Here is a 12,846-nt window from a genome sequence, read left to right as displayed (position 1 = left end):
TACCTTACAACTGTGATTTAACCAGGTGAAACAGATCGAGGCACATGCTGGCAAATCAAACCTGTCTTTATTCAGTGTAGATGTCAGTGTGTGTGTTGAGAACTAGAAATGTCTTTGGATTTGAGGGTTTGCAAGGAAGAGCTTTAATAGATCCATGTAATCAGGAACTAAATTAAGTGTGAGAATTGGTTTACATTACTTAAGACAACTAAATGATATTAAATGATGTGCTTCAGGCGTAAAAACCTCTTGGAGCTCTGGATCGAAAGCTCAGTTTTATGTGTAATAATGGCTGAGTGAAGGCTGAATCTATATATATATAAATAAATATATAGAGTAGAAGTTGTTTTTTCGTTGAATATATATAAAAACTGCAATAAGTGGATCTGAGGTTATGGTAATCATGGGACTACACAAATAGCATTACGTCTTCTTTTTAATCACTGCACTGCCAAGTTTAGAAATGTTTGTACACTACATGAATGTTGACTGACATTGACTTGTATTCCAGAGATCTGTAAACAGATAGTGGAGCTGAGGTTAGATTTAAAATAGAGGTTTAGCCTGCTGCTGTGCCTTTGTACTATGATGCCTCTGTTGTCTTTAGCATTTGGAATATTTTTCATCAGCCGACTGTAGAGATGCATGAGGAAGATTTTGATGTGACTTTTTAAATCAAATGAATAGCAATATAAATGAATTTAAAATAAAACAATCTCTGTTCTCTTTGGCCTTCATCTTTAATGGGAAATTTAATATTTACACACATTTGAAAGAAAAACGTAATGCCACTGTTTGCAATTTCCTAGTTCTCCTGGTTACAAAAACAATGAATTATGGATGAAGCATAATGATTTAGGGCTGCTTCGTTGTGTCTGGTCCATGACTGCTTGACTTCATCAAAAGGAAAATGAAATCCCAAGTTTATCAAAGGATCCTAGAGGATAACGCCAGGGTGGCTGTCCACCAGATGAAGCTCAGAAGAAACAGGGTGATGCATCAGGACAGGCAGGAAGGCGTTGGAGACACAAAATCCACCTTTGCCCTGAAGAGCTACTGTAGAATAACCCCTAAGAGACCTGTTCACACCAGGCATCCTCCAAATGTGTCTGATGTGAAGCAGGTCTGTAAAGAAGTCCAAAGTTCCTCCTGAATGTTGTGCAGATCTGATGCAGAGCTACAGGAAGCACTTGCTTGAGGTCATTGCTTCCAGACCTGGACTGTGAAAGCGTTGGCTGCAGACTGTGGGATTTGTAATGGTAGAATTGTCTGCTCTGATTTTAAACATCTAACTTTGCACTTTATTGTCTTTGGGAAATGTGTGGAAACAACAGTTGAATCTGGCACAGACTGTACACCTGTGGGTGCAGCAGTGATGGACGGTGCTGCTGTCCTCTTTGAAATGTGACTATGTTCAGAAATCATGGCGCATCTGAAATCTTCTAAACAACACAGGCAAACAAACAACGCATCTTAGATTTCACCGGAAATACGTCAGACCCCGCCGTGCATAGTTACTGATATGCTGAATAAGGATGTGAAAGATCATCACTGTTTTAGCAGCTAACAAATATTGTGCTTGTGGATATTTGTGCCTCACATCACGTTTCATGACCGAGTTCTGCAGATCTCCGGGAATCTGCGGTTTGTTGTGTGTGTTTCTATGCATTCATTTTAAGAATGTGAGTCACTCTATAGCTTAGTAATTAAAATATACTCAGTATGTTATATGCACTTTTTTGGATTACCATGCTTGACAGCGGAGCAAAGTGGGTGCAGGGTTTGGTGAAGACGCAGATGTAGTCAGGCTGAAACATGTGGCTCAGGCTGCCGGTGGGGCACATAAGGTGTTCATGACAGGCGTCGCTCATCTGCTGCGTCAGTGCGTTTTATTGACTTAGCCTGAACAGGAAGACTTGAGACTCTACAGCACAGACGCAAAAGGTGAGTCTATTTTTGTAAGTTAATGGGTTTTATTTTGAAAAATAACTGCGACCAAACTATATTTAGAAATAAATATAATAATACGCGACTCCTCCCTTTTACGCGTGTTTCGCTTGAGGTGCTGCACATTATAATGAAAAGCCAAATCACGGACTAATCGACATCCCCTGAAATCAGGCCCATGACCTGCAGTAGAGTTAGACTAATGTAAACCGGAAAGAAGTGTGTGTTTGTGTTCATATAGAAATCCTGTTCGGTGGAAATCGAAACTTAACCAAGAGGCGCAGCGACTGTGGACGACACAAACATTTATGACCCACGTAGTCAAATCTTGCTCATGGGACATAATTCTCTCTAAATGAAAAGTTCCCATTAATTCGACATGATGTGCTGAAATCTTGGTAGAACCTGGGCGCATTAAACTTCACTGTCTCTGAACTAAACACGCGGGCGACACAAGCAGGTTTTGATAAGTTCACCAGTGCTGGATAGGCGAGCAGAACAGCATGTGGTTAAATGAAACAGTCATTGCCCACAGACAATGAGATCATGTCTCAAGTGTCTCAGTGGGAATCTGGGAAGTGTAGGATTTTAAATTGAGTTAGAAAAACACTATTGGTGAATATTTACAGTCATTTTTTATAGGTACTCAGAAAATAGGTGTGATTACTTTTATGCGAACAGAACAGGACTTTCAGAATGTGATTCCTTAAATTGTGGAAATAAAATTGACCTAAAGCTCACAGAAACCACTGTGAAACAGGTGATTAAATAAAAACAGCAAATCTCATGACTGCGGATTTCCAAATATCTTCACTAAGACCATGATATTATTTTCTCCAGTCCATTTTCTCAAAAAAAAAAAAAAAAAATCAGCTGCAGTTGATACTATATAGTTTCCACATCATATTTTTGAAGCCTTACCCTGGCTTGTCTCTTTTTCCAGCACGTGAATGCGAGTGAAAACCTTTCCAAAAAGAATCATCCAGAAGCATTGGTTATGGCACTTACTTGCCCAATCTGCTTGCAGCTCTTCTCTGAGCCAGTTTCTCTTCCCTGCGGTCACATCTATTGCTTTGCCTGCCTTCAGACCATGGGGGAAGGCCTAGACCAACACAGCTGCCCTGAATGCCACACAGCTTATCAGGGCACCACCGCCCTTGTGAAAAGCTTCCAAATGTGTAGCATGGTGGAGAACTACCAAGCAACTGCTGGGAAAATCAGCTCCCGTGCAAACCCTTCTGATGTCAGCCATGTGACAGTCAAAAGTCATGATTGTTCCGTGTCAGATGAATCGAAAACAAACCAGCAGGACTTAGGAACAGCGGAGGAGAAGCAGGAGGAAAGTGCAACATGCAGAGGAAAGGGTGGCTTTCAAATCATGTCTGGCTCTGCACAGCGCACATTTTCTTTGGCTCAAGAAATAAGTAGTGAAGGTGAAATGGATGAAACAAAATTCAAGCTGGCATCTCAAGTCACAGAGCTGACCCTCAAATTGGAGATGGCAGAGGGTGTCCTGAAGAAAGAGAAGGAACGAGAATTGGAGGTGACCACTGCTAATACTCAGCTGCGAGAGAAAACATCTAAACTATTAGAGCAGATAAAGGATTTGTCACTGAGCTATAGTGCCAAGGTGATGGAGGTGATTGAAGAAGAGTTAGGTCCAGGTGAGGCCAGCATACGCAGTCGAGTCAGTCAAGCCTCAGAACTGACGAATCAGCTGAGAAAGGCTATGCTCATAGCAGAGTCGCTGTTGACTGAAGAAGATGAGGCTGAGTTCAGTAATGAGCTTCAGACTTTACAACCGTTCATTGTGGAGTTAATGGCAAAAACAGTGGGAGAAGAGGAAGACCATTGTGAAGTCATCCCTGCACGAGCTTGTTCCAAGCTGGAAAGCATGAACTCTGAATTGAGGGAAAGTCTTGGAGAGATTCAGCGCTCTCTTCGGAACACCCTTAACCCTTCAGAGGTGACCTTTGACCCAGATACTGCCCATCCCAGCCTTGTTCTCTCAGAAGACTTGAAGACAGTGACTTTCAGTGCTACTAAACAGCCCTACCCACCCTCTCCTCAGAGGTTCACCAACTTCTACCAAGTCCTCAGTACCCAGAGCTTCTCTGAAGGTGATCACTGCTGGGAGGTGGAGCTTGAAGGCTCTCCGTGGATCATTGGTGTGTGCTACAGTGAGAAGCTAGCACGCTGTGGCCTGTCCTCTGCTTTGGAGAGCAGCCAGAGCTCCTGGTGTCTGATGTGGTTCAACAACCTCCTGACAGCCTTTGAGCAGGGTAATGGTGTCCCACTGAAGAGGACCACAGTGTCTTGCAGGCTAGAGATCAAGCTGAGCTTCAAGACACACAGGCTGAGCTTCTACAACGTCAGCCAAATCAGCGGGAAAACTCATGTGTACACATTTAAGGCTAACCTGACTGAACCAGTGCACCTTGCCTACAGGATGATGTCTGGGCATCCTAAAGCACGTGTCACTATATATTCATAACTACAGTTCTATTAACTACATTTACTTTTTAAATAAATGTGTTGCATAGTAGAGCAATGTGATAATATTTAAAACACCAAAGTTGAGACTTGATTTGCGATGAATGAATTAAAGGACTGATAGCACTTTCTGATCACCTTTTACCTATTACTTTTGCTTAGTGTGACAATATGTGACTGCGTATTAACTGTACCTAACCATAGAGATGTAAATGTGACTAAATAAAGCATTGGAGTGTCTCAGGAGAACTACAAAAATAAAATATGTATCTGTGTCTTTTTTTGAATCTTTTAGCTGCAAATCTGTGAATAAATGTGAAAGAAACCTTGATTTTGTTGTTTATCAGATAAAAGTCAGGCTTTTACCAGCTGTTATTACTGATGAATAATAATTGGTTGTTGTCTAAATACCATAGAAATGCCAAATGACATTTGCCAAGACCTTCTCATAGTTCCCAGGTGTTCAATGGATTTCATAATTTGATAAAAACTCCTCCTAGGTAAATAATGTGCAATACACAAATGATCAGCCATGTTAGTTTTGTTTTTAAACTGTGTCAAAGAAGATAAGTTAGATTCTGATTAAAAAAACGGCCTGGTGATGAAAGGCAGATTACTGGAACTTACACATAAGGAAAAAATTCAGGCCATGATGGTTATATGAAAGAATAAGCAGAACTATAATTTGCATTTCTAACAAGAAAAGGTATGAAGGGGAAATTCCCCTATGTTAACTCAGTCACTGCTTCACACAATACTAATATTCATGTGCAGTGTTTTAACGGCACCAGAGTAACTGTTCCCCAAACCAAATTACTTTGGTATTTTACATAATGTAAATAAAGAAAATGTTCTATGATATCAAATACCTTATAAAAAGCTAAAATGTAGATATAACCATTATCATGTATGAGTTCTGTGTAATCCAAAATGTCGTTCACCAACCTGCCTGGATATCGTGAGGTATATGAGATAGTCTTTTTTGTTTGTTTGTTTACATCTTGTTTTTGTAATAACTGAGTATCCAGCATGAAAAGTGAGTGGCACAGTTAGTTAACTTAAATGTAATGCATATGCCCCCAAGATCAGTAAAGGGAGTGGGCAAAATTATATATTAACTTTATGGATCCTATTAATTGACTAGAACTTATTTTATTGCTCGATTTGAAAACTTTTCCGTCTAGATATAAGATTAGTTTTATCCAAAAATATTTTAAAGTTAGATTTGATGCTAAAATACCTTCATAGAAGAAGTGTTAAAGTAGTATTTGTTTTGTCTCTTCTAAAATGACTAAAAAAAAATGACACCTATGTCACACTGTCATCTCGCGAGACTTGCTCCGCTTGTTTGGTAAGAGTGTCAGCTGACCACAGGGGAAATTCTATTAACGAAACTCTCGTATTAGTGATCATTTTGTTGATCGGTTACAGTGTATATGACAACGTATGAGGCCTGTGCTGAGGTTCGATCGTTTTTACAGCTCTTGCGCCCTTTACTCAAAGTCTCCTGAATCGGTAAGATGTTATTTTTTTACCAGTTGAAGCTGTCGTTACGGTGGTCAGCGTCATCGCACTAGTGTCACTTCGGTTTTAATGCGACCTGAGCTAGTCGGCTTTTCGGCAGTGGTGCCCGATATTAATGAGCCATGTCTCATTCTTACCCTTACTCTGTTTGACTCTTAGGGAAAGCTCAAGAAATGGCTGATAAACAGCGCAGAGCGGCAGCTAGCAGGTAGCAGCAGCGTTAGCCTAACGTTTCGTCTGAAATGTCCCTTAATGCCGCCTGAATGTGACGTTATTGTGATAAACAACAACAACGAGCCGTGAGCTGCTTCATCTTCAGCTGCCCGTTTGCACTTTGGGCCAACCCCAGCCAGAGCTATCTTAATTTAACTTAACCGACCTCATATTGTTTTGTATACTCCAGTCAAGTTATTGTACTGTATCTTGACTCTTATCAGCTGTTGCTTCGGTTTAAGTAAACACTAACCGGATTAGCTTGATTTGATTCTTGAACTTTAAGACCAGGTAGCTATTATTAATAATATTAACGGTCTCGTTACATAACGCTTATCTTAAAGGCTTCCTTATTTTGACAGAGCTGCACAGCAACATTAGGCTTTTGAATGAGTTTTGAGCCCTTTTTGACAGAATAATGTTGGCGAATCTAAATTAAATTCAATGTATATTTCATATAAGCACATGACATTGAGGAAAAAAAGAAAACCTTTCAGAGGTTATAGACTTCAAGAGGTGTCCTACTGCTGGATCGTCGTATCAGGCAGACACTGTTCACAACTTTCTCTTCCTTAATATACAAATATGTAAGATGTCCACCTTAGCTGATGTGAGGAATGAATTACAATTAATGTGTTTTTGTCTCAAGCTCTGACACCATGCTAACCACAGTGACAGCTGTGGTTAGGTTTGCCCAGTACAACAGCAGTACTTTACCCACACCACTGGAAAACACGTCAACATTCCCAACCTGGCAACCCACTGCTGAAGCCAACATCACCAAGCCTCACAAATGTCTGCAGGTTTTGTATGATGACATCAACAACTCCAGGTAATCACTGTATAAGAAGCCTTGAAAGAGTTTATAAAACACAGTTTGTGTTTGAAATCATGCTGACTGTGCAAGAAATAGAAAATGCTAAAATTTTATCAAGAGTTCTGCTTTATTCTCCTCTCATTCATCTCTGTGTTTTAGGGTGAGGTTCTGGGACATTTTGCTGCTAGTGCCAAATGTGGCCTTCTTTATATTCCTGATGTGGAAACTGCCCTCAGCCCGGGCAAAGATTAGACTCACCTCTAGCCCCATCTTCATCACCTTTTATTTGCTGGTATGACAGATATCACAGAATTTTCACAAAATTAGCTTGCACTTGATGTCATTTTATGCAAAGGTATATCAGCCTCTAAGAAAGGAACTACCAGTAATGTGTTTCATTTTTGAGTAACAACAAAGGCGAATGACCTTGTCAAATAACTTACTGATCAGGTTCTTTCTTGTTTACTGCGGTACTTTATTATCTGATCCTTTTCAGTGGCAGGTGCTTAGTCTTTGTTTCCAAAATTTACTGGATCTGTCAGTTTATGTTACCATTTCAGTTCTGTTAACCTCTCTACAAATACTCTAGAGTAGATAAGGATCTCTGTGCATGTTTGTTACTAATGATAATAATGCATTGTTGCTATTAGTCATACTTCCTCTTAATTCTACTCCAGTACATGTTCTTATTGTGTTCAGAAGGACTGTGTAATAAAGTCTAACCTGCCCAACCTTAGGTGTTTGTTGTAGCAGCAGTGGGAATCACCCGTGCCGTAGTATCCATGACTGTCAGTGCATCTAGTGCTGCCACCATCATAGACAAAGTAAGAATGCATTTTTATAATAATCTTAAACTTTTTAAATGTTAATGTAAAAATTTAAGGCACAGTCTGATCCAAGTGTAAATTAATGGGTAACTTCACCACTACCAAAAATTAAGATATACTAGTGGAACCCTATATGTTACCAGAAAAATGATCTGAGCTAAACACATCATAAGATCTTCATGTTTACTGTAAACTGCACAGACTTGTCCTTTTTGTGTTTTTGTGTTTTCTGGAGTTTAGCAGTGTTAAGGAAAGCCTGACATTAACATACTGGAAGTTCTCAGGAAAGGACCTATTGTTCCCATAGCACACTAACATGGCTGAAGAAAAACAAAACAAATGAATATATAATACTCTGGTGTAAAAACTGACCTAAAAGATTAACTATGCATATGTGTTACAACACAGCCAGTCTACTTTGACCATGTGAATTCTCATCATGTTTGTTTTTTCTTTAGGTCTTGTGGGAAATCACCCGTTTCTTCTTGCTGGCTATCGAGCTCAGTGTTGTCATCTTGGGCCTGGCTTTCGGTTAGTGTTTTCTACTGGTTTCACTTCTTATTTCTCATTTAGTACATGTACCTCAACTTGGCATTTCTGCATCTTTCACGTTATGCATCTGTTTAAAATGTTCAGTTTGTAGTCATCCCTTTCAGTTTGAATCTAACTATGAATGTGACAGATATCTCAGCAGTTTTTGGTTTTCACATAAGCTTAGAGTTTATTCATTTATCAGGTCACCTGGAGAGCAAATCCAGTATAAAGCGGGTGCTGGCTATCACTGCAGTGCTAGCCCTGGCCTACTCCATCACACAGGTAATGACAGGTTCATGTTAAAACCATCAGCAAATATGTGATCATAAAATTGTCTGAGAGTAAATTTTGGTGAGTTGTCATTGTGCATACAGTTAACATAAACAAAATATTGTTTTAGGGCACACTAGAGATACTGTATCCGGACAGTCACCTGTCTGCCAAGGACTTCAACATCTATGGCCATGGAGGACGGCACTTCTGGTTGGCCAGCTCCTGCTTCTTCTTCCTGGTCAGTAACTTTTAGCTCTGCAACAGTACCAGCCTCAACAAAAAAATAAAAGTCATAGTTGACACTTATTCATGATTATGTAATCCTTTTTTATAGGTATACTCCTTGATTGTGATCTTGCCTAAAACTCCACTTAGGGAGAGGCTATCTCTGCCATGTAAGTCACAGATTCAATTAATTTTGATTATTATATTTTGCATAATAATGATGAATTAAAGCTCAAAAGGACCTATAGAACTTTCTATTGTGCTATTTACTATTTCATGCAATATGACTGAAATTGTTTTACCTTCATTAATCTTGTTTTTTTGTTCCCCTGTTTAGCTAAGAGGAGTTTCTATTTGTATGCTGGCATCTTGTCCTTACTGAACTTTGTCCAGGGCTTGGGCAGTGCGCTGCTGTGTGCTGGAATTACAGAAGGACTCTGGTGAATATTATTTACACAAACACTGCCTGTAGCACCATATCTGTGTGACGTGAACTTAAATGTAAAAGAATTTTCATATTTGAAATATTGAGTATGGACAATAGACCTACACTTGTGTTGTAGAATATTGTAGATTTTAGAGTTTAAGCGTTTATCTTTTTTTAAACAAATGTTCTGAATTTGCCATTGTATGGCCTTTTAAAACTTTGTTCTAACTGAATTTGTTGACAGTGTTGCAAACAGAGATGACTCACTGCTTTGGTGGGTCCTGTGATGTTCAGTGCCGTTAAAGCAAGAGGACGAGGACTAGCAGATGGAATAAACTGCCCTTTTAGTAGCAACTTATCGAATGGGGTTTTGTGGTTAATGAAGCTGATGAGCTCCTTATGCTCTGTAACTTTTAATGGGACATATTACTTGATGTGGAACTTAACTTTATTTTGTCTTTTCTGAACCAGCTGTGTGGATGTCACCACCTTCCTGTACTTCTCTACATTTGCGCCGCTCATATATGTAACATTCCTTAAAGGCTTCTTTGGGTATGTAAAAAGAAGGAAACAGAATAAGACTAATACATAGTTACTTAGTGTCTGTCCATTTCTTCCTTTATTTCACTTTTTTTCCTCTGTCCCACAGTTCAGAACCCAAGATCCTGTTTTCCTACAAGTCACAGGTGGATGAGCCTGACGAAAGTGATGTCCACCTTCCCCCAACTGTTGCTACAACCCTTGGTCGTAAGGAGCTGACTGACCAGAGCCTGTTTTACTCCTCCACCCAGATCGATGGCTCTGGTATCAGCAGCTCTCGTATGGTTGGAGCATACCTGGATGATGTTGCCTCTGGGCCCTATGGGTCCAACAGCATTAACAGCATTGAAGCTGAGCGCTGGAGACCAATCAACGCATGAAAAGATTAAGAGGTGAATGAAAGAAGAGAATACAACTGGATTTAACTGTTGTATGTTTTTACCATGTTAAGCAAGATGGCGATCAGAGCAGTTGGCCAAAAGATACAGAACAAGGAATATTGGACACCAACATTTTTGTGTCCCCCCACTTGGACACAAAGAAAATAAACTTGGTGTTGCTTTGAGGACAGAATGAGTTAACAAGTGGATACTTAAGAAGAGACCTTTGCTATCCAATTATCTGAGAGACTGTGAATTTAGCAACTGATTTTGTAACACTGTTGCCAGAGTGCGCTGCTGCTGTAGCTCCACACTAGGAGTACTGCTCCTTATTGTGGCCGCTGATCTACTCCATATTGATTGTGTTCCATTTGAAATGATGGCGCTTACTGACTTGTCTGAGCACATTTTCTGTCATTCCAGCATCAACTGCTTAATCCACAGCGATCACGTCCTACCTTCATTTAAAGTACCCAATCTTCAAAATCTAACACCTCAACATCTGTACATTCCCACTAAAGACTTTGAGTAATAACATCTCAGCTGACTTTGTGGTTTGCTACCTTGTATTGATTTTGTGACTTAACTGTCACTGTGTGTCCCTGTACAAGGAAAAGATATTTCATTCTGATAGGTGTACTCCAGTTTACAAGTCAGTGGTGGTAATGATGTGTGATGTGTGCCATTGCAGTATGATGAGGAAAATAACTCCTAAATACAGGAAATGCATTAATGTTAAAGATCACGAAGCCATCTCTGTTGCCAATGGTCAAGATATAAGAACAATTTAACAGTTGAAATTGTAGCTTGGCCTTAAGCTCCCTGTTCCTTAATTATTTTTGTCTTTTATTTATTTTCTGCTTTTGATTTAATTTTTAATACTGGGTTAATCATTCCTGCTACTGAAATCATATTTGTTAGCTTTATTGTCATTAAAGTTTTGTCTGTCTGTGTGTGATTTGAACAACAAATATGCAGGAGAACCTGTTTTTGTCTATTCCAATTCAGACGTTTTCTCATTTGTTTTCAGCATTTCTGGTTCAGCTCTGCTTGCTGTACAAGGGTTGCTGTTGCAGAGTTTTTATTTTGCTGCTAATGCCTTTTTTCCTGTGTTCAGGGTTTTCATAAATGTTAATATAAGTGTTGAAATTGGGCTAAATTTACTTAATATTATACTATCGAATGATGTTACAGATACAGTTTATATAGATAAATTTTTATTTGTTCTGAGCAAGAGATCAGGGCAACTATGAGCAAAAAAAAAGTAATTTTAAGACGAGTGACGGGTTTAAGAGTACTGGACATAAAGTAAAAAAACAAGCAGCTGGATGTATTTTATGCTTAAGTTGTTTGCTGCTTGGTCTAACTCATGAAATCATACCTATCACACTGTACTTGGTAATAAAACAATATAATGCAGGAGCCTTTAGAAAACATCACATTTCTTCAAGAATACCAAGGAACTATGGTGGAAGTTTTACCTTGTTTGGTATGTATTTATGATAGCAGTGTTCATAGATAGTGATGACCTGTATGCAGAAAATACAGGGTTACATTTATTTTTTCACCATTATAATACTACAATAACATACAGAAGTGATTTATTCCCAATAAATTGCAGTATTTACATGACTTTATATTCATATTTTACTGCTGGCAAACACAACCCGGAGTTAGAAAAGTGATTGAAAATGTTTTTGCTGTTTCATGACTTGAGGTCACAAGGTGTATTGATAGAGGATTGAACTCTCTTGAAACAAATCATTTTGCAAATGATGTGTGTGATGTGCCTTTCATTTAAGTGCATTGATTGTATTAGTCCAGCCCATATTAATGCAGTGTGTTGAGCAATCCATGAGCAACACAATAAACTGTGGACTCATTTACTTGTTTGTTTTGGGGATGGGCTTTACATCATGTCTTAAGATAAGATAGGACTCCATCCTGTGGTTTCCTGTGGAAACTGCACTTTGGGGTAGGGATTATTTTCTCCTCGTGTTGATACCATGACTGCTTGTCCCATATGTAAAAGATTCGTGTTTCCTAATGTTGTACTTCAAAAAGGGTCTGAAGTCCGACTTCACGTTTGGCATACTGTAGTTTAACTACAATTCCCATCAACCCACATTCCTTCGAAACAGACGACCATGAGTCTTTGGGTTTGAACCACTTTATTATCCAGCCAATGAGCTTTGAAGATACTGCAGCGTCAGGATGACCTTTATTGGAGCATTTTGACACCGGTCGCTGTGGCGGCGACTCCAGCCGCTGTTCTGTCAAATGCGTCCGTGTCGGAATATAAGACACGAGGGACTTTATTCTTTTTGCTAAGCGGCGGGAGGAGACAACTGTCCAGGATGGGAGGAAATGGGAGCACGGCGAGGAAAGTGTCTTTCGGAGTGGACGAGGACGAGAAGGTCACAGTAATAGAAGGAGTGAAGGTAACTACACGTAACTTGGATAAGGTTATGATTACAGAGCCCAGGTTTGAGTTATTTCACTAGTCATAGCAGCTAAAGCTAATAACGTTAGTTAGTGGGCTTCGTGGTCTGAGGTGTTTACACGCTAACAGTTCCCATGTCCTCAGATGAACCCGGTCTCTGCCCAGTGAACATGAGCGTCGCCTGCTCATTGGGTTTGGCGTTA

The 12,846-nt window shown here is 39.6% G+C and overlaps 3 protein-coding genes across 5 annotated transcripts in view; all 3 read left to right on the top strand.

Annotated features, from left to right (window-relative positions):
• Nucleotides 1–1,519: 1,519 nt before the first annotated feature.
• On the top strand, nucleotides 1,520–4,703 carry trim107 (tripartite motif containing 107). Its single transcript, XM_026305829.2, has 2 exons — nucleotides 1,520–1,944; nucleotides 2,891–4,703. The coding sequence occupies exon 2, from the start codon at nucleotides 2,945–2,947 to the stop codon at nucleotides 4,439–4,441; it is 1,497 nt and encodes a 498-aa protein (XP_026161614.1). The 5' UTR covers nucleotides 1,520–1,944; nucleotides 2,891–2,944; the 3' UTR covers nucleotides 4,442–4,703.
• Nucleotides 4,704–5,795: 1,092 nt separating this feature from the next.
• Nucleotides 5,796–12,083, top strand: tpra1 (transmembrane protein, adipocyte asscociated 1). Of its 3 annotated transcripts, XM_033325200.1 has the most exons (12): nucleotides 6,008–6,172; nucleotides 6,827–7,009; nucleotides 7,154–7,286; nucleotides 7,732–7,818; nucleotides 8,280–8,352; nucleotides 8,558–8,637; nucleotides 8,756–8,866; nucleotides 8,963–9,023; nucleotides 9,191–9,293; nucleotides 9,752–9,832; nucleotides 9,930–10,212; nucleotides 10,624–12,083. In XM_033325200.1, exons 1-11 carry the CDS (start codon nucleotides 6,138–6,140, stop codon nucleotides 10,198–10,200), a joined length of 1,218 nt encoding a protein of 405 aa, XP_033181091.1. In that variant the 5' UTR covers nucleotides 6,008–6,137; the 3' UTR covers nucleotides 10,201–10,212; nucleotides 10,624–12,083. The 3 variants fall into 3 exon arrangements, with proteins under 3 accessions (XP_026162068.1, XP_033181091.1, XP_033181090.1); XM_026306283.1 differs by lacking the exon at nucleotides 6,008–6,172 and adding an exon at nucleotides 5,796–5,955 and having other exon boundaries at nucleotides 9,930–12,083; XM_033325199.1 differs by having other exon boundaries at nucleotides 6,009–6,172; nucleotides 9,930–12,083.
• Nucleotides 12,084–12,390: 307 nt separating this feature from the next.
• Nucleotides 12,391–12,846, top strand: part of chchd6b (coiled-coil-helix-coiled-coil-helix domain containing 6b) — a 50,025-nt gene continuing 49,569 nt past the window's right edge. Inside the window, exon 1 of the mRNA XM_026306284.1 lies at nucleotides 12,391–12,641. Coding sequence (XP_026162069.1) covers nucleotides 12,558–12,641 — 84 coding nt within the window. The 5' untranslated portion in view covers nucleotides 12,391–12,557. The remainder of the gene's footprint in view (nucleotides 12,642–12,846) is intronic.

The sequence above is a fragment of the Mastacembelus armatus genome, chromosome 5 (assembly GCF_900324485.2).
Source record: "Mastacembelus armatus chromosome 5, fMasArm1.2, whole genome shotgun sequence".
Taxonomy (NCBI): Eukaryota; Metazoa; Chordata; class Actinopteri; order Synbranchiformes; family Mastacembelidae; genus Mastacembelus; species Mastacembelus armatus.
This window is presented reverse-complemented; position numbering and strand designations above follow the sequence as displayed.